The 22360-nt window shown below is 37.9% G+C and overlaps 1 protein-coding gene and 1 long non-coding RNA gene across 2 annotated transcripts in view; both read right to left on the bottom strand.

The window, feature by feature from the left end:
• LOC139132403 (uncharacterized) overlaps positions 1-22360 on the bottom strand; it is a 65361-nt gene extending 43001 nt beyond the window's left edge. The window contains exon 1 of the mRNA XM_070698751.1: positions 21426-22360. Coding sequence (XP_070554852.1) covers positions 21426-22305 — 880 coding nt within the window. The 5' untranslated portion in view covers positions 22306-22360. The remainder of the gene's footprint in view (positions 1-21425) is intronic.
• On the bottom strand, positions 5938-7854 carry LOC139132404 (uncharacterized). Its single transcript, XR_011552274.1, has 3 exons — positions 7668-7854; positions 7211-7272; positions 5938-6103 (listed from the first exon to the last, which is right to left on the bottom strand). It is a non-coding gene; the product is annotated as an uncharacterized lncRNA (long non-coding RNA).

The following is a 22360-nucleotide window of genomic DNA, read 5'->3' as shown; positions in this document are numbered from 1 at the left end:
AGAAACAGACAAGTAAATGTCAATGCATTCAATGTTTGGTATAAGCAAGGACCCGCTACTACCTCCAAGCAGAGTAGTGGTACAGGTGCTCCAAGCTATAAAGCTAAATATCCCATCAATAGTATACAGTAGGTACAATGCACTTTAAGCTTACAATCTGCCACAGTCCCATCGATATTGCTAACAAAATCTCGCTTTGGGCTTTTGTCCATGTTTTCAGCGTTAGAGTTATATATTGCCGAGCACAAATTTGAGGTTTAGGATATTCGCCCTGAGCCGCTGTACGAAAATCCAATACACTACTGCGCCAGCGTCCAACGCGTCCTGCAATAAGCAGCCAACATGTTTACACTCTCAGCTCACGGTTCATCAAGTTCAGTTCGCGCATTCCTCGTGCTGAAAGAATTTTTACTCTCTTTTTAGTCTTTCTATGATAACAATAACCATTTTCATTAAACTAATAAATAAAATGCATTGCTATGTTAAGTATGAAATATAACGGATTGAACACAAAAATTTGGTAAGGGCATTGCTGTCTGCAGTGAGTGCACTACTATTGCTGTCTGCAGTGAGTGCACTACTATCGCTGTCTGCAGCGAGTGCTGCTGCACTGCTATTGCTGTCTGCAGTGAGTGCACTACTATTGCTGTCTGCAGTGAGTGCACTACTATTGTTGTCTGCAGTGATATACTAACTATTGCTGTCTGCAGTGAGTGCACTGCTATTGCTGTCTGCAGTGAGTGCACTGCTAATTTGCTGTCTGCAGTGAGTGCACTACTATTGTTGTCTGCAGTGATATACTACTATTGCTGTCTGCAGTGAGTGCACTGCTAATTTGCTGTCTGCAGTGAGTGCACTGCTATTGCTGCCTGCAGTTAGTGCACTGCTATTGCTATCCCCTGCAGTGAGTACTACTATTGCTGTCTGCAGTGAGTGCACTGCTAATTTGCTGTCTGCAGTGAGTGCAATCGCTTTCTGCAGAGAGTGCGCTACTATTGCTGTCTGCAGTGAGTTGTTGTTGTTGTTGTTGTTGTTGTTGTTTCTTTATATCCTCCTCAAAACATGAGAAGAGTTACATCAACACATTAAATTACAGAGGTAGTAAGGGAAAAAAGTTACTCAAAAAACCCACTAAATTATATAAGTAAGCTTCTGACAGAAGGCGATACACGGTACTAAGTTCAGTTCTCAAGGCACATTTGCACAAAGTCCAGCAAAATTTCTTGAAGAGTTGCTTGTTCATTAGACTCCTGGTAGTCAATCATGTAAATACTATCTCCTAAAATATTTCCAATGAAGTCAAGGTCATTTAAGTTGAAAAGTGTTGCAGAAACAGTAATGCTCATTTTGTCGAAAAGACAGTTCCAAAAAGAGTCTCTTGCTATTGTTGTATGACAACAGGAAGTTAACAAATGAGTCAAAACATCATCAACTGTATTTTGACACTTAAAACAGACTTCATTTCTAGGAAAAGTGAGAAGTTTCATAATACTGTAAACAACTTGACGGCGTTCAGGAAAATTGCGTAAATATGTGTACAAGTGAAATGGAGCTAACTTTGTGTGCAATCGAGAGTAAACCAGCATATATCATCTATACTTTCCAATCTTTGTCTCCAGCAATTATTTTCATTCTCATGGATGGCATCATTCACAATTGTCTTCCAAATAGGTTTTGGCGGGAAATAGCCAGTAGCGCAAAATTCATCAAGAAAGCATGTCAGATCGTATTTTGAAATGATCTTAACAGTATCAGCAATAAATTCTAAAGATTTCTCTGTAGAAGACAGTATGAATTCAAAAAGACGATGTAAAAAAATACATTTTCTTGTTGAAAAAATATTACAGTTGCAAAGATTTCCAAAAAATAACAGTTTACATTTGTCAACATAGGCTTCAATTGAAATTAGACCTAAAGCACTTAAAGCAAAGTCAGTGGCAGTTCTGATGGGGAAACCCTGTATGATTTTAGCAGCATAACGCTGACTTTTCTCAAGCATAACTAGCTCATTTTTTGTGAGAGACCAAAGCTCACATCCATGAAGAGCAGCTGGAAGGCACACACGTTTCCAGACTTCACAGCTAAGAATTGGATTTAGACCATGCGGTCCAATACCCACACTGCGAAGCGAATTTATCAATCTCCTGGCTTTTTTGCAGGCAGATAATGTGCGATCTATCGAAGACAGTGTGTTGGTAATTTGCATGCCAACAATGGTGATAGAGTCAACTTCTGTGACAGGAGAATTATGTAACAAAAGATTGCGTTGGTGGTGGCGGAGGGGGAGCTAACTTATGAAAAATAGTAAATTGTTATCCTGTGGATTCCATGTATGAAACTAAAGTACAATGCTACATAAACTATCGCATGAAAAGTCCTTTGACTTAAAACTACATTAACCATGGCATGGCACATAATATTTTTCATGTCATTTCTTTCTACTAGAGGTATTTTCAAATTGTGATATTGTATTTTTTTCATTTGGAAGCTATATCTTTCTGTATAATTACATGAATTGAGAAACTATCATTTTTGTGAGTGCACTGCTAATTTGCTGTCTGCAGTGAGTGCACTGCTATTGCTGCCTGCAGTTAGTGCACTGCTATTGCTATCCCCTGCAGTGAGTACTACTATTGCTATCTGCAGTGAGTGCACTGCTAATTTGCTGTCTGCAGTGAGTGCAATTGCTTTCTGCAGAGAGTGCGCTACTATTGCTGTCTGCAGTGAGTACGTGCACTGCTAATTTGCTGTCTGCAGTGAGTGCAATTGCTTTCTACAGAGAGTGCACTACTATTTCTGTCCGAAGTGAGTGCACTGCTATTGCTGCCTGCAGTGAGTGCACTGCTATTGCTGTCTGCAGTGAGTGCACTGCTATTGCTGTCTGCAGTGAGAGCACTGCTATTGCTGTCTGCAGTGATATACTGCTATTGCTGTCTGCAGTGAGTGCACTGCTATTGCTATCTGCAGTGATATATACTACTATTGCTGTCTGCAGTGAGTGCACTGCTATTGCTGTCTGCAGTGAGCGCGCGTGCACTGCTATTGCTGTCTGCAGTGATATACTACTATTGCTGTCTCCAGTGAGTGCACTGCTATTGCTGCCTTCAGTGATGCACTGCTATTGCTGCCTGCAGTGAGTGCACTGCTATTGCTGCCTGCAGTGAGTGCACTGCTATTGCTGTCTGCAGTGATATACTACTATTGCTGTCTGCAGTGAGTGCACTACTATTGCTGTCTGCAGTGAGTACTACTATTGCTGTCTGCAGTGAGTGCACTGCTATTGCTATCTGCAGTGAGTGCACTACTATTGCTGTCTGCAATGAGTGCACTGCTATTGCTGCCTGCAGTGAGTGCACTGCTATTGCTGTCTTCAGTGAGTAACAGTGTACTGCTATTGCTATCTGCAGTGAGTGCACTGCTATTGCTGTCTGCAGTGAGTGCAATTGCTTTCTGCAGAGAGTGCGCTACTATTGCTGTCTGCAGTGAGTACGTGCACTGCTAATTTGCTGTCTGCAGTGAGTGCAATTGCTTTCTACAGAGAGTGCACTACTATTTCTGTCCGAAGTGAGTGCACTGCTATTGCTGCCTGCAGTGAGTGCACTGCTATTGCTGTCTGCAGTGAGTGCACTGCTATTGCTGTCTGCAGTGAGAGCACTGCTATTGCTGTCTGCAGTGATATACTGCTATTGCTGTCTGCAGTGAGTGCACTGCTATTGCTATCTGCAGTGATATATACTACTATTGCTGTCTGCAGTGAGTGCACTGCTATTGCTGTCTGCAGTGAGCGCGCGTGCACTGCTATTGCTGTCTGCAGTGATATACTACTATTGCTGTCTCCAGTGAGTGCACTGCTATTGCTGCCTGCAGTGATGCACTGCTATTGCTGCCTGCAGTGAGTGCACTGCTATTGCTGCCTGCAGTGAGTGCACTGCTATTGCTGTCTGCAGTGATATACTACTATTGCTGTCTGCAGTGAGTGCACTACTATTGCTGTCTGCAGTGAGTGCACTACTATTGCTGTCTGCAGTGAGTGCACTGCTATTGCTGTCTGCAGTGAGTGCACTGCTATTGCTGTCTGCAGTGAGTGCACTGCTATTGCTGTCTGCAGTGTGTGCACCACTATTGCTGTCTGCAGTGAGTACTACTATTGCTGTCTGCAGTGAGTGCACTGCTAATTTGCTGTCTGCAGTGAGTGCAATTGCTTTCTGCAGAGAGTGCACTACTATTGTTGTCTGCAGTGAGTGCACTGCTAATTTGCTGTCTGCAGTGAGTGCAATTGCTTTCTACAGAGAGTGCACTACTATTTCTGTCTGCAGTGAGTGCACTGCTATTGCTGTATGCAGTGAGTGCACATGCAGTGCTTTTGCTGTCTGTATAGTGAGTGCACTACGTAACTGCTATGCAGTGAGTGCATTTCACGGTCGACCATGATCAATCATGTTTTGATCAGGACTGACCTTGATCTGATGACCCATAACTGCCATCATTATGGCAAGCATATTAGATTACATAAAACTTCAAAGAGCCAGTAGCTATAACTTAGTTTGATGATTTTGGGGCAAATTTTGTTTTTCATGTTGTAAAGCAGTTTCATGTTCTACTCCCAAACCATGTTGAGATACACAGCTGTCAGTATTCAGTTTGTCACCTCAACCTTCATCATGACCTCACTAGCCTGAGCACAAATTGAACCAGATATGAACTGAAAGTGCTCACGTTTCATTATATAATGCATTTATTCAGATTCAGAAAACTTTATTATCTCCTCTAGAGAAATTTACACGTGGTTCTTAACACCAAATACACAACACACAATACACTGACACACATACCGGTAGGGATAGAACTGAGACTGCAGGACATTACCCTAATTTGACTTGTTTAAAATTGAAATTGAATTTGGAATAAAACTCAGCTTCGTTCTCACAGCTGTACACTTTGGAATCCGTAAACGACGGCCTGATGGCAGGTTTTCATAAAATCTACTTAAGACGTGATTTTGATCTTTTAAAATCTCTTTTGCCTTCTTTTTTATGCGTCGGATATATAGATCACGGAGATTTAACTGTCGCCCATCAACAATCTTGTTACATATATTCACAATTCTACCCAGAATGCTTTTGCCACACAAACTCAAACCTCCAAACCAGCTTAAAAATGAAAATGTTAACAGTGATTCAATAAGGGAGCCGTCATTATTTATGGCCTGGGGGGGGGGGGGTCGGAGGAATTCCTTTAGAAACTCCAAATTTCGAGTAACCCCCCTGCCAACCATGACATGTTTGAGTAACCCTCCCCTCTCTGCTACAGAAATTTTGAGTGACACCCCCCCCCCCAAAAAATGGGAAAGTTAAATATCTATACAGTAAAATGGATTGCTGCTGCCCTGTACAGACCCTGATTAAACCCTGTGGCACAGGTCTGTGTCGGAAAGAGGTTCCATTGCTGTGACAGTTACCGAAATTTTAGGCCTCCCGCAAACTGTTACTGCAAATTTGCCGCAAGCTTTGCAGTAAATTTGCAGCAAACTATTTGCCGCAAATATGCGGGTGGTTCATTTTTCAGATGCAAATTAGGTTTCTTGTGAACTTGCTGCAAATATGCAGCAAACTCCCTGCCGCAACGCTGCTGCAAACTCTTTGCAGCAAATTTGCGGCACAATCCTTGCAGCAAACTTGCGGCAAATTAATTTGAATGTGACTGAAAATTTGCCGCAAACTCCATACAGCAAATTATTTTATTTGCGCTGACCATTGTTTCTCGTGAAACTGGTATTTCAGAGTTTAGTTGGATAAAACACATCTTGTGCTGTCCACCGTCGGCCAATATATAAATATTATTTATCCAACTTTTAACTCTGAAATACCAGTTTCACGAGAAACATTGGTCAGCGCAAATAAAGTTATTATAAACAAAAAGATGACAGAGAAAAAAAGGTTAAATTCAATTGTGGTACAATTTATTTTATATGCCATGTTCATTTCATGCCACATAAGTGTCATGATCATGTCAAGATTTTCTTTTGACTTGAGAAGTTTCATGTAACATTTACATTACTGTCAAAGGCTGCGAATTGGCTTTCTGTTCTCTGAATTTCTTGTCCCTTTAGTGTACAAGCATGGAGCATGGAGGTAGTAGAGAAGGAGTCACAACTGAGATAATTACGTTTATTACTATTGTTCACCATTGGTTTAATCCCTTTATGTCCATTGTTTAAAACCCCTTTCCCGCCATCTGCGTTGCCGACGGTACCTTCGCAACCGAACCGAGTGAAATTAACCTGGGTTTGCTAATGCGACTCAGTTTCTCCACAGTGTCATAACACATGCGCAAAGACTGTATTTGCGTAGCTTGGGTCAAGTGCGTCATGATAGTGTAAGAACCGACACGTTCCGTCCACGAAAAGTGAAGTTACAAGGAATTTAAGTTTTTCATTCTCAAAATCTTGGTAATTTTAACGTCGTTTTTTATATACTTTACATTCGATCGCACGAACCTTTCTTGTTAGAATGGAAGTTCTGATCACGAACTTTTCAATCATGTACTGAGTATGGTGCAGCGGACTGCAGCACTGCCGTGAGCGTGGGTTTAAACTTGTAGCGTTTCCCGGGTGTTTATGACGCGACGCCAGCGACGCCATAGGCGACGCTGCGACGCTTTGTTTCAATGCATCGTACGTGTTGTTTTTATATCGCGACCATTCATTAAAGTCATGGACGTAGCAGTTAAAAGCTATGCTTTCTTATTTAACCTTATCATTAATGCCAGTACAACATGATAAAACACGGCAAGAACCAAGAACTGGATTTGGAAAAAGTTGGCGTGTTAACAATGCTGCTCTACGATGTTTGGCATTTTTTGTGATCGCAAGCTATCATCAACTCAGTCTCCGCGCCTTTGCAGATACAAAAGCTCCCTTCCTCAATTATCTGTTCCTCGACCTCTAACATCTTGTACATCAAAATCAGTGGAATGACTCGAACTTCCCGACGCGACGCTGGGACACGTGACGCCATGTTGAAGATCTGTCAACTGCCGAGGGACGGCCGAAACACCCGAACGACCCCGAACGAACTTAATCTTGTTTACTAAATCCGAGAAAACGCGTTCGCAAGTCCCGTTGGTGCTAATGGAGTAGTTTGTAAGGCAAACAGCGGCAAAACACATGGTCCCTTTGATCTCCGCCTAGTTGTGACTCCTTCTCTACTACCTCTAGTGTACAAGCATGGAGGTAGTAGCTCCATGGTACAAGCATATATTAAGCAATGGATTCTGAAAAATATAAATCGTTCAGGGAAGAGTGTAAGTCTTTACCGTTTGACCAAACATTGTAAATTTCATGAAAGAAATCGATAATTATTTGAAAATGAGACAAAATCAAGTTGAAAAATTGAAGCAGAAAATGCATAAATATTCATGATCGAAATTAAATTAATAATGATTAAAATGTCCGACAGCGGACAACTCGCCGTATGTTGTTCACATACACGACGGCGACAATCTGCAAAAATCTCAGCACTTACTGTAAGTAACTGTTGTGAAACGAAAGTGAATTCAGTATGAATCAGTACTCAACGAAAATTTATCTTTAGGTAAAGATTGCAATACAACGATTACAGAACATAATTATAGCGATCGATGTACAGACGAACGGTACATTGACTTACATTTCTGAACGGCTCGCAGACGCTGGACGATTCCCGGTCCGGTTGCAGGTCTCACCGTGCTGTGTGTAAATACCGTACTCAGAAAATATAGTCGGCATCTTTACTGCCGCTCGCGTTCACAAATTTAGAACTCCGCCTGTCCCTGGTACTGTATACACGTTTTTGCAACTATGTGATATCATTTGGCTGGCGATTCCATAGAAAGATCACGAAATTGTCCACTAGAAAACTCCCTGCTCACAAGTACGCAGCCGACACTGGCCGATGGTACTAAAATCTAACTTCGCGCCGATCAAGCCTCATGACTATAACGGAAGTGCGATCTATAAATCATTACGCGATTGATAATGTAGTCCCGTTTTTAAATGCTGGAATTGACTCTACATCTGCACCAATCCGTTATATTTCATACTTAATATAGCATTTAATTTATTAGTTTAATGAAATTGGTTATTTTTATCATAGAAAGACTAAAAAGAGAGTAAAAATTCTTCCAGCACGAAGAATCAATATCAATGCGCGAACTGACCTTGATGAACCGTGACCGGAGGGTGTAAACATGTCGGCTGCTCGCAGCTGATACACAGGACGTGTTGGACGTTGGTGAAGCGGCGCTTTGAATTTTCGTACAGCGACTCGGGATGGAGTGTAATCCTAAATCTCAAATTTGTGCTCGGCAATACAACTCTAACGCTGAAAACATGGACAAAAGCCTTTTACCTCGACCCATGTTATCAGAAGGCGAGATTTTGTCAGCAGCATCGATGGGACAGACTGTAAGCTGCAGTGGGGTCCTACTAATTACTGCCCGTGACTGCCCGTAGCTGCCCGAGGACTGCCCGAGAACTGCCCGAGGACTGCCCGAAGAAAAAGTGGGCCAAATTTCGCCCATTTTAAGGATGTACGAGCGGTACGCGCGCGTGGAATTTGTCACTTCCCATAGGATTACATTGAAATTTGCTGGAAAATCAATTTCTACTATTGTCATTTTCATGAAAATTTGCACAAAGCTCAGTCTAGAGAAATAAATAATAGTGATCAAATAAAATGATATGGTCACCACGCTAACTTTTGAGATAAACAGCATTGAATTATTTCGTCCATAGAAAATGCATTGGTGAAAAAATGCTGACTCAGCACTTTTTCTCCTAAATGACAAAATCATGGTCATGTATCTCAAAAACGAGCGCGGTGACCCCTATAACTTATCACACATTTTGATAATACTTACAAAGGAGAATCCAAAAATCGACAATTTAGAGAAATGACATTACTTTTAATTTTACCGATCGTACATCCTTAACACTAAGCCAATAGGTTGAACTTAAATCATGCCCAGCCAACCAAAAATATCATTGATTTGGTGTTTTCTGTAGCGGTTTTAGAACCCGAAACACGCCGGGCTTTCGACTAGAAAGACGTCTGTACGGCGCTTATCTGACAAAACGTGCTTATCTGACAAAACTCTTTTTAGCAATACCCTGGGGAGTCACTTTAGCCAGCGCACTTCATGCGCGCGGTACATGTCGTCGCTTCGTACGATGTCGTGTACACAGAGTGTGCCAATTTAACGTTAATACGAATTCTTCTATACGAAGGATTTTGTTTCTGTAAACTACTCTCAAATTGTTGACGTGTAGTTTTTTTATTGTGGTTGTTCTTCCATCGGCCGGGCTCGCGCTCGCTCACTGTACAAAGTACTGTACGAGCCCACTGTCGTTATGACTCGGCTGAAGCTAGCAGCCAAAACCTAGCAGCCAAAACTATGGTGTGGAAGCTAGCAGCCAAAACTTGCAAGCCACTTTCCTCCTATGTTTTGAAGTCAAGTGGACATCAATCTAACATACAAGGTTCTTTATACATGTATCAACACAAACACATCATTTACTAATTAATTTATTTGCATAAATTATCTCCATTCTAATTAGCACCTGGTATCCCAGCTAGCCTATGGCTATAAAGCACAATGCATTGTCTGCTGGAATGAAAGAAAGAGTGTGCACCCATTACACCTAGCATGTCTTACACTTATACATCCATACTAACAAACTACACTTGTCTCATTTCTTAATTAATTTCTTTGCATAAATTATCTCTGCTTTAATTATCACCTATATGCTAGCCTATGGCCATACAACAGAATATAGTGTCTGCTTGAATAAAAGAAAGAGTGTGCATCCATTTCACCTAGCATGTCTTACTCATATACATCCATACTAACAAACCACACTTGTCTCATTTCTTAATTAATTTCTTTGCATAAATTATCTGTTTTCATTATCACCTATAGCCAATGGCCACAAGAATATAGTGTCTGTCTGAATGAAAGAAAGAGTGTGCATCCATTACACCTAGCATGTCTTACACATATACATCCATACTAACAAACTACACTTGTCTCATTTCTTAATTAATTTCTTTGCATAAATTATCTCTGTTTTAATTATCACCTATAGCCAATGGCCACAAGAATATAGTGTCTGCATGAATGAAAGAAAGAGTGTGCACCCATTACACCTACCATGTCTTACTCATATACAACCATACTAACAAACTACACTTGTCTTATTTCTTAATTAATTTCTTTGCATAAATTATCTCTGCTTTAATTATCACCTATATGCTAGCCTATGGCCATACAGCAGAATATAGTGTCTGCATGAATGAAAGAAAGAGTGTGCACCCATTTCACCTAGCATGTCTTACTCATATACATCCATACTAACAAACTACACTTGTCTTATTTCTTAATTAATTTCTTTGCATAAATTATCTCTGCTTTAATTATCACCTATATGCTAGCCTATGGCCATACAGAAGAGTATAGTGTCTGCCTGAATGAAAGAAAGAGTGTGCATCCATTTCACCTAGCATGTCTTACACATATACATCCATACTAACAAACTACACTTGTCTTATTTCTTAATTAATTTCTTTGCATAAATTATCTCTGCTTTAATTATCACCTACATGCTAGCCTATGGCCATACAGTGGAATATAGTGTCTGCCTGAATGAAAAAAGAGTGTGCATCCATTTCATCTAGCATGTCTTACACATATATATCCATACTTACAAACTACACTTGTCTCATTTCTTAATTAATTTCTTTGCATAAATTATCTCCGTTTTAATTATCACCTATAGCAAATGGCCACATGAATATAGTGTCTGCATGAATGAAAGAAAGAGTGTGCACCCATTACACCTAGCATGTCTTACACATATACATCCATACTAACAAACTACACTTGTCTCATTTCTTAATTAATTTCTTTGCATAAATTATCTCCAATTAATGAACATATATATGCTAACCTATGGCCATACAGCAGAATATAGTGTCTGTTCATAAAAGAAAGAGTGTGCATCCATTTCACGTAGCATGTCTTGCTCATATACATCCATACTAACAAACTACACTTGTCTCATTTCTCAATTAGTTTCTTTGCATAAATTATCTCCATTCTATTAGACTCCTTATCTAGCCTTATATATATGGCTATACAGCAAAGTGCAATGCCTGCTGGAATGAAAGAAAGAGTGTGCACCCATTTCACCTAGCATTTCTTACACATATACATCCATACTAACAAACTTCACTTGTCTCATTTCACAGTTAATATCTTTGCATAAATTATCTCCATTCTACTTAGCATCTATATGCTAGCCTATGGCTAAACAGCACAATGCATTGCCTGCTGTAATGAAAGAAAGAGTGTGCACTCATGTCACCTACCACATCTTACACATATCCATCCATACTAGCAAACTGCGCTTGTCCCACTTCTTAATTAATTTCTTTGCATAAATTATCTCTATTATAATGAGCATGTGCATGCTGGCTAATTGCTGTAGAAGTGAATGCATGGTCTGCTGGAACAAAAGAAAGAGTGTGCATCCATTTCACCTGCCCTGTTTTCTGCACGTACATCAATACTTACAGACTTCATATACCTCAACTCTTTAATTATTTCTTTTGCATAAATTATCTTTATTGTAATTAGCATCTGTATACTGGCTTGAAACAGAATGCACAGTCTGCTGGAATGAAAGAAAGAATGTGCATCCACTTCACCTACCCAGTCTTATACATACACATCTATACTAACAGACTACTCTTCTTCCATTTCTTAAATAATTTCTTTGCATAAATTATCTCAATTATAATTGGGACGTATATGCTAGTTTATGGCTGTAGAACAGAGTGCATAGTCTGCTGTGAAGTTTGTTAGTATAGATCTAAAGACACAGGACAGGCTAGGTGAAAAGGATGCACACTCTATCTTTCTAGCAGACACTGCATACTATGTATAGCCATAGGCTAGCGATTATGTGGTAATTAAAATGGAGATAATTTATGAAAAGAAATTAATTAAGAAATGCGAGAAGCCTTATTTGTTAGTATGGATGCAAGACATTGGTAGGAGAAATGGATGCACTCTCTTTCTTTCTTTCCAGCAGACAATTTTGCATTCTCTTGTATTCACAGGCCAGCATATAGGTGATAATTAAATTAGAGACAATTTATGCAAGGGAAATAATTAAGAAATGACACAAGTCTTAGTTCTCAGTATGGATGTCTATGTGTAAACAGGCTGGGTGAAATAGATGCACACTCTTTCTTTCATTCCAGCAGACAATGCACTCTGCTGTATAGCCATAGGTTAGCATATTATATGATTAATTAAATGGACATAATTTATGCAAAGAAATTAATTAAGAAATGAGACAAGTGTGGTTTGTTAGTATGGATGTATATGAGTAAGACATGCTAGGTGAAATGGATGCACACTCTTTCTTTCATTCAAACAGACAATGCACTCTGCTGTATAGCCATAGGTTAGCATATATATGTTAATTAATTGGAGATAATTTATGCAAAGAAATTAATTAAGAAATGAGAGCAGTGAAGTTTGTTAGTATGGATGTATATGAGTAAGACATGCTAGGTGAAATGGATGCACACTCTTTCTTTTATTCAGGCAGACACTATATTCTGCTCTATGGCCATAGGCTAGCATATAGGTGATAATTAAAGCTGAGATAATTTATGCAAAGAAATTAATTAAGAAATGAGACAAGTGTAGTTTGTTAGTATGGATGTATATGTGTAAGACATGCTAGGTGAAATGGATGCACACTCTTTCTTTTATTCAGGCAGACACTATATTCTGCTCTATAGCCATAGGTTAGTATATATGTGATAATTAAAGCTGGGATAATTTATGCAAAGAAATTAATTAAGAAATGAGAGCAGTGAAGTTTGTTAGTATGGATGTATATGAGTAAGACATGCTAGGTGTAATGGATGCACACTCTTTCTTTTATTCAGGCAGACACTATATTCTGCTCTATGGCCATAGGTTAGCATATAGGTGATAATTAAAGCTGAGATAATTTATGCAAAGAAATTAATTAAGAAATGAGAGCAGTGAAGTTTGTTAGTATGGATGTATATGAGTAAGACATGCTAGGTGTAATGGATGCACACTCTTTCTTTATTCAGGTAGACACTATATTCTGCTCTATGGCCATAGGTTAGCATATAGGTGATAATTAAAGCTGAGATAATTTATGCAAAGAATTAATTAAGAAATGAGAGCAGTGAAGTTTGTTAGTATGGATGTATATGAGTAAGACATGCTAGGTGTAATGGATGCACACTCTTTCTTTTATTCAGGCAGACACTATATTCTGCTCTATTGCCATAGGTTAGCATATAGGTGATAATTAAAGCTGAGATAATTATGCAAAGAAATTAATTAAGAAATGAGAGCAGTGTAGTTTGTTAGTATGGATGTATATGAGTAAGACATGCTAGGTGAAATGGATGCACACTCTTTCTTTCATTCAGGCAGACACTATATTCTGCTCTATAGCCATAGGTTAGCATATATGTGATAATTAAAGCTGAGATAATTTATGCAAAGAAATTAATTAAGAAATGAGAGCAGTGAAGTTTGTTAGTATCGATGTATATGAGTAAGACATGCTAGGTGTAATGGATGCACACTCTTTCTTTATTCAAGCAGACAATGCATTGTGCTTTATAGCTATAGGCTAGCATATAGATGCTAATTAGAATGGAGATAATTTATGCAAAGAAATTAATTAAGAAATGAGAGAAGTGTGGTTTGTTAGTATGGATGTATATGTGTAAGACATGCTAGGTGTAATGGGTGCACACTCTTTCTTTCATTCCAGCAGACAATGCATTGTGCTTTATAGCTAAGGCTAGCATATAGATGCTAATTAGAATGAAGATAATTATGCAAAGAAATTAATAAGAAATGAGACAAGTGTAGTTTGTTAGTATGGATGTATATGTGTAAGACATGCTAGGTGTAATGGGTGCACACTCTTTCTTTCATTCCAGCAGACAATGCATTGTGCTTTATAGCCATAGGCTAGCTGGGATACCAGGTGCTAATTAGAATGGAGATAATTTATGCAAAGAAATTAATTAGTAAATGATGTGTTTGTGTTGATACATGTATAAAGAACCTTGTATGTTAGAATGATGTCCACTTGACTTCAAAATATAGGAGGAAAGTGGCTTGCAAGTTTTGGCTGCTAGCTTCCACACCATAGTTTTGGCTGCCTAGGTTTTGGCTGCTAGCTTCAGCCGAGTGTCGTTTTGTGGAGGGACCGTGACGAGCCCATGGAGATAACTCCGTATTGCAACATGTAGGGCTTTTCTTATCATACACTTGCATGTTTATGAATATAATTTATGTACTTCAATGGCAAAATTAGCGATCGAGGAAGGTGATGAAAAACAAAAATAAAAGTACTCTGCTTGCTATTCTTGACCGCGGAGTGACGTCACTTTCACCTCACGCACGCGAGTGAGGTGAATTGGGATTTGACTATACAGGACAGTGAACAATGCAGAAATTATGTGACAAAGGACAGAACTTAGTGTTTATCATTGACATAATGTTGAAACTTTGAATACTGGTGTAAAGGTTGAAAAATCCACACTTCAATATTTTGTTCTCACGGCAGTGTGACGCAAAAATGACGTGAAAAACCGCAAGTTCCCGGATGTCCGCGGTCAAGAATTATATTTTTACTTTATATAAACAAAGAAAATACCTAGTTATATTTATATTAGCTACTATTATTATACTGTAATACTTTATCTTTATTGAAGAAAATTTTAACTTATTTTTGTATCACACTTTTATTGCCACAAATGTGATGTAAATCCTATATTTACAAGCAAGCAATTAAAAATATTATTATTATTATTATTATAGAATTGCCGCATTGTGATGTGGGTGGTTTTGATACTCCCGCCACCGTGAGAGCGCACGACCTCATGTGACCTCGTGCCCTCTCCTCTACCCCTTAAGACAGCCTCTATGTGTTGATCGATGTATACACAATGATTAATTGAGGTGCTCGGCGATTTTACGCAATCAATGAAATTTACTATATTTTTTAACTAGTTTATGGCTGTTTTGTGATGTTTGTGATTTTAGACTTCTGTAATTAAAATTTCATTCGTGTGTTTTAACAGACAAAGTATTTTGTGAGGGATTACTTTCCACAAATGAGTAAGGCTACAAGCAGTAATTAGTTATTTTTGTCAGATAAGCACGTTTTGTCAGATAAGCGCCGTACAGACGTCCCCATCTTGCTTGTTGAGATCATACCATTCAGTGCAAGGGGTGGTAGGCTGTCAGGCTGTACGCGCTCGGCGAGGTTATTGTGCCACCTCTCGAACTGAATGGTATGATCTCACTATCGAGCGTGCGACGTCCTTCAAGCCCGGCGTTTTCCGTGTTCCAAAACTGCCGGAGAAAACATCAGGTTAACGCCAAATCAATGATATTTTTGGTTGGCTGGGCATGATATAAACTGAACCTATTTGCCAAGTGTTAAAATGTGCGAAATTTAGCCCACTTTTTCCTCGGGCAGTGCTCGGGCAGTTCTCGGGCAGTCCTCAGGCAGCTACGGGCAGTCACGGGCAGTAATTAGTAGGACCGCTGCAAGGTGCATTGTACGTACCGTATAATACATGTACTATATTGATGGGATGAATAGCTTGGAGCACAGCCACTACTCTGCTTGGAGGTAGTAGCGGAAACATTACTGTACAGATTTGCAGTAACAAAAGTCTACGACGTGTCCTTACAGACCATCATCAAACGCACATTTCGTTCGAAACTGTTTGCATTTTGGTATCATTCGCAGAAAATACAGGGTGTAACTTGCAAGACAGACAAGTCCGTGTTTCAAAAATTTGTTTCCCTAAAAATTCAGTTTTCGATCCAACCATAATTTACCCAACCAGATTGTCAAAGGGCACTTTTATTACATCATGTCACTACAGTATATACTATAGATGCACTCTATATCCATGCAATGCTTTCACCAGCATAACTGAAGCTGTTCATTATCTAGCATTACCAGTTATTATAATTTAAAAAGTGGATTGTCTGTTATGAAATAAAGGAACATAAAATATAAATGAAAGATCAATTTTATGTTGCTTACACATGACTGGTCACGAAGTGCAACAGTACTCAGTGTGTAGTGTGTACTCCCTGGTAATGAAATAGTGGGAAATATGTCAATAATGTGTTGCTGCATATTTGCAGCAATAATCTGGTTTGCCGCAAATTTGCAGCAACTTAGTCTTGTACCGCAAATTTGCTGCAAACTGACTTAAGGGTTTGCAGGAGGGTCACATCTACCTGCAAACTTCTGCAACTCCTTCCTGCAAGCTATATGCTTGCTGCATATTTGCAGCAAACTTACGGCAAATTTGCAGTAGAAATAATTTTCGGTAAGGGAGGGGCTGATGTACAGGTCTGTATCCAGTGCTCTGATGACAGACATTGTTCTCCGTAGGATTTTTTTTACAAGAGGGCATAGATGTGGTGCAAAAGCAAGTTTGCAAGTGACTGCGCAATGTGGGAGGTCAGGAGGGGGGTGTCCCCCCTCCTGCGGTTGGAGCTTTTGAAAAATAGAATTTAAAATGGTGTTATTTGGTGGCACTTGGGGAGTATTTTTTTCAGAATTTTTTTTTTGTATAAAAAACTAAAAGTAACAGAAATATGAGACAGTATTCCAAAACTTATATTCCAGTTCACTGATTTCAATGAAGATTACATTTTTTGAAAATGAAAAAATAGCGACAGACATACATTTATTCACATTTATTATTTATTATTATTTTCCTGCAATAAAAGATGGGTTTGTTGTCTAGGCATTCCACTGGTTTTAAACTTTATAGAAATCATAATTAGCTTGCTTTACACATTTTCCCCTATCGGTAACCTATACAATGTAGAATATAGAAAGCAGACATTTCTCATGAATTTTCAGGCAAGTATATCAATCTTTAATCAGGAAATACTGAAAAATGTACTCAGTACTAGCCTCTAACATAAGGCTTGACACGTCAAATAGCTGATCATTCTCGTCTTAAGGTCACGATAACGTGAAACAAATAGTGTAATGAGATTTTAGTTTCTACTTGAAACCACCTGTATTATGATATATATATATATATATATATATATATATATATATATATATATATATATATATATATATATATATATATATATATATATATATATATATATTATATGTGTGTGTGTGTGTGTGTACATATACCGGGTATGAACATACATATCTCAAGCATACATATTGCTGTTCTTTACTATTATTGTTGTATTAATTCATAACTTCACTAAATGCTTCAGTACATATCAACAAAATTGAGAAGCCTCCCCTTCTTGTTCTCCACTTTTGAGCAGCCCCCCCTTGTAGCTTTCGATTTTTTGAGTGACCCCCCTCAGATTCCTCCGACCCCCCCAGGCCATAAATAATGACGGCTCCCTAAAACAACGATAAAATGTTTTTAAGATTGCAGAATTGACACTGAGTGATCTGAGCTTCTGAAGGCAATCCTGGACTGACACTTTGAGTTAACGTAATCAATGTGTGCTTTAAAATTGAGCTTGTTGTCTTAGATAGTACCTAAATATTTGTATGTAGTAACCCTTTCTACTGCAACATCATCTATCAAAAGACTGGGAATGACTGTTGGTTTTGTCCTGAAATCAATAGCCATTTCCTTTGTCTTTTTCACATTCAAATCAAGATAGTTTTCTTTACACCATTTCGAAAAACTTTCAACTTCGCAAAGTAGGTGGTATATCAGAGTTGGATAAATCTACTAACGCAGAGTCATCAGAGTACTTGACAAGTGGAGTAGATTCATTACCATGACAATCATTTGTGTAAAGTGTAAATAGAATCGGGGAAAGAACAGTGCCACAGTGCAGCTCCAGTAAAGGTGTGCAAATTTGAACCTATGTCACATGTTTGCAACTTAATTTTAAAGTGTTATGATCAACATAATGAACAATATTCACCACAGATCAATTCTAAAGGTCATTAAGTATACAAATATGTAATTAGGTGAAATAAAAATAATTAATTTCTTTGAGTACTGTCATTGTATCATCACTTAATATAGCATGTGTAATTGCCTTTGTTCTAGTCCTTCAAGCTATATATGCCAAAAGGAATGCGAAATGACTTTCAATATTGTTATAACCTGGTATAATCATCAATGTACATAGCATTTTTTGCCAACTGTGATTACCGTAAGTAAATCCAAGTATATATCCCTAATTAGGAATGTTCATTAAATATGCAAATTAGGAATTGGCTGAAAGAAAAATGTTAAATGACGTTCAATAATGTTGTATCATAGTATCTTTAACGTACATGACAAGTTTCATCAACTTTGGTCTAGTCAATACAGATAAATTTCGCTAATTAAGAAAGTCCATCAAATATGCAAATTAGAAATTGGCTGAAGTAAAAATGCTTAACTACTTTAAATAATGTTATATCATAGTATCTTTAATGTACATAGCAAGTTTCATCAACTTTGGTCAAGTCAATTAAGATATATAACTAATTAGGAAAGTTCATTAAATATGCAAATAAGGAATTGGCTGAAGAAAAAATGCTTAATGACTTTCAATAATGTTATATCATAGTATAGCAAGTTTCATTTATTTTGGTCAAGTCAATTCAAATATAAATCCCTAATTTCAAAAGTTTATTTAATATGCAAATTGGGAGTTGGATGAATTAAAAATGTGTAATGACTTTCAAGAATATTGTATCATAGTATCTTCAATATATGTAGCAAGTTTCATCAACTTTGGTCTAGTCAATGCAGGTATATATCCCTAATTAGGAAGTTCATTAAATATGCATATTAGGAATTGGCTGAAGTAAAAATGCTTAATGACTTTCAATAATGTTATTATCATAGTATCTTCAATATACCAAGTTTCGTTAATTTTAATCTAGCCAATTAAGATATATATCCCTAATTAGGAAAGTTCATTAAATATGCAAATAAGCAATTATCTTTCATGTCAACCCTTAATATCTTTCATGGCCGATACATTTTGGTGTGATCAACATTTGTAGAAACTCATCAGATTGTGTTCAGTCATTCTCAATGTACATCCGTTTCTTTCTAAAATCATTAATTATGCAAATGAGCAAAAAAGTAAGCAAGCCACACCCACTAAAAACTAATCAGTTCTTGCCATTTGCAAAATGAATCTATGTACCAGATTTGATTCTGATCTGATGAGCCATTTTTGAGATCGAGCAGACCGACAGACACAGACATCGCTTTGACATATGCTCACGTGTGTGAACATGTGAGCAAAAAATAGAGTATTTCCTTGTACTGACACTTTCTTGGGAATGATCATGAGGGGATTGGCCGGCACAAACCATGTAGGTAGACTAATCCCCTGAGAGCGGAAAAATTCCGCATTACCGAATTAACGGCTTATGACTCCCAAGAGAGTAAATAAACTACCGATCAAGTAGAACAAAAGATCACAATGTTTATGAATATGACATCACCCGTGATATTTGTAGAGCAATCACCGATTGACAGTCAGTTCACACCTCAAGTAAGGTATCTTTTCATATGGAAATGATTTCGAACCTACAGCGTTTGTACCGGGGAATCTTGGCATGATAAAAACCTTACAAAGCAAACTGAAAAAATCTGTCTTCACAGCATCTTTGAGTTTAACATAACTGGTTTATTTAATCTTTAGAATAAATCAGTTCTCTCATGGAAGATTATGGATAAAAATCTCACAGAACAGTTAAGGTGGAGCTGCACGTTGCCAACACAGTTGTTTTTCAAAGGAATATTTCTCATTTAAGATGACAAGAAAACCCCCTCATACTATATCTTTTCAAAAAGCAGAGAATCTAAAGTTTAGTATGGTAGCAATAGTTAACTCGAAAGATGAAGGGGTGTATATTTGGGGGTAAAAACCTCAATATTGGTATTAATGATAAAAATTAATTTATGTAAAATAACTTGATACTATTTTTGAAATAAATGTTTCACTTTATAAAAAAGTATATGAAGAAAAAACCATTATTTTATTTTGCATTATCTATCCTCATTCTAAAATGGCATGGGTTGAAAGATTGACACTCAAAAAAGTAATTAAAAACATGGTTAGCAAATTGAAATGCCTCTTCTTCAATATATAAGAATTTTATTTCCAAACATAATAATCATTTTGTCATATAGTATTTAAAGAATATAATGTGAAAATTTCAGAAAATCTGACCCAGCCAGAGTGGAGTTAAATTCTTTGGAAATCTTGAAATTGGGAGAAAAGAGAAGCCAGGAAATAGGGTGATTTGCGTACATTTGCATATATTAACACTCCTTTATCACGCAACTTATGATTGTTTGACAAGCTAAAAGGTGAACCCAACCAATTTTGTAGTATGGGGTAATCAAATTAATTAAAATTGAATGAATATTTGCAAAACGGTTATTTTTGGTGCAGCCCCCCCCTTAATTGACTGACATTTGAAAAGTCATAATTATCCAGATCTCTCTCTTATTTTTGTCTTTTTTGCCATAATATGTAACCACCAACAAAATATTAACTTCTGTATCTCAGTCATGAATAAATGTACAATTTGAATCGCTAAATATTAAAAAGTTATATTCTACCGCCATGAGTTTCACATTACAATATCACAAAGTTGATTTTTGTCCGTTTTGTTTTCCCTAGACTGCTAGCAATTATGGAAGATTTCATTTTCATTGCAGATATTGTATATACCAATCCAGTAACCACTACATTGAGCATTTTACAGAACATGATGACTGTATGACAGGAAAGACAATTTTATCATCACGTAAAATATCCTTCATTGTTCTTTGCAATACCTTCTTTAAATGTACAAATAAGCAACATACAGTAAAACAACTTTCATATATTTTCTCTGTTCAAAATATTTCAACTCCCATGCAGATGCTTTCCTCATTAAACGAGTAAAAGTTAAAGGATCACACATAAATGTTACTAAAATAAACACAATGTATTTTCTTTATTGAACATGCCTCAAGAAGATAGGGAACACTACTTCTCTATTTATTTTGACTATGTTTGTGAATAAAGCTGCAGCAAATGACAAGCTTCGGTGGGCACAAAAAAAAGGTTATATTCAGTTTAATAAAATGGGTTGAAAGTCGGGTTGACAGAACTATACTGTTTTCATTGATAATCATTCCTATGTAATCAGTTTTTGTTTTGCAATCAAAATGATTGATTCTCGATTGAAGGTCAGAGATCAACTGCTTTTGGCGAAATTTTGCGAAACGCCAATCGAATTCGAAGCTAATAAGGTTACAAACTGAAAAAAACAACAATACCTGGTTTGTTTCTTCTGGGTGGGATCGGAGGGGGGAGCAGTGGACTCTTTGGGGACTGTGGCGGTTTGCTAGCTCGATTGATCGGTGGTGGCGGTGGACCATTACGCGTCTCATCAGAATCTGATGTCACAACAATTTTGTCAATTGTCATTTCGGTGTTCAGGTAAATTGCCTCTTCCGGTCTGTATACTGTTGGTCTCTCATAGTATTCCAGGTACGGTATGCTTGCCATTTGTCCGACTTCAATATCTGGTAGTTTAAACTTGTCTACGATAAGCTCGTAGTCAGCGCTTTCGTCCTCTTCGGCAACTTCAAAGTCTACTTCTACGTCAAGCGTCATGATGCACATGAACCTTACTCCCTTCACTTTCGTACTGGCAATCACATATGTATCAGTGATCTCTTTTTCTAACGTGAAAACACTGTCCTCTCCGCCGAGTTCCTTTAGCATTCTGTGAGTATTCCTGTCAAAGTTCACAAATTTAGCTTTAACGGGAAGTTTATATTCAGTAAGAAGTTCGTCTATGCTGTATTCCTGGTTTGAGAAAACCTCTCTTCTTCCTTCAGGGATCACTGCCAAAGTGCCTTGGAAACTTTTTGGTATAGTAATTTTTTCAAAGTTATTTCCGGGTCCAGAACGGACAGATGCCAGTATTTTGTTCTCTCTACGCGCACCGTGCACCTTATATACGTCACCTGTAGAGAATGAACTCTCGTCACTGGAACCGTAAATGCCTTCACATATTCTAATAATCTGAGGCAGGTATGCTTCATACTCATCCACGAATTTCTTAAGGTTATAGGTGTCATCTGACCATTCCAATTTCTCGGCCAAAACCTCGTCCTCGTAACTCTCGGGGCTTTTTATATCTGCTGCCATTTTGCGTCCTCGGTGCGTCGCACCTTTTATTTACTGTACAGGGCAGTTTCCTGGA

Source organism: Ptychodera flava, chromosome 5, assembly GCF_041260155.1.
Source record: "Ptychodera flava strain L36383 chromosome 5, AS_Pfla_20210202, whole genome shotgun sequence".
Classification (NCBI taxonomy): domain Eukaryota; kingdom Metazoa; phylum Hemichordata; class Enteropneusta; family Ptychoderidae; genus Ptychodera; species Ptychodera flava.
Note: the sequence above shows the minus strand (reverse complement) of the source record. Positions and strands in the feature narration are given on the sequence as shown.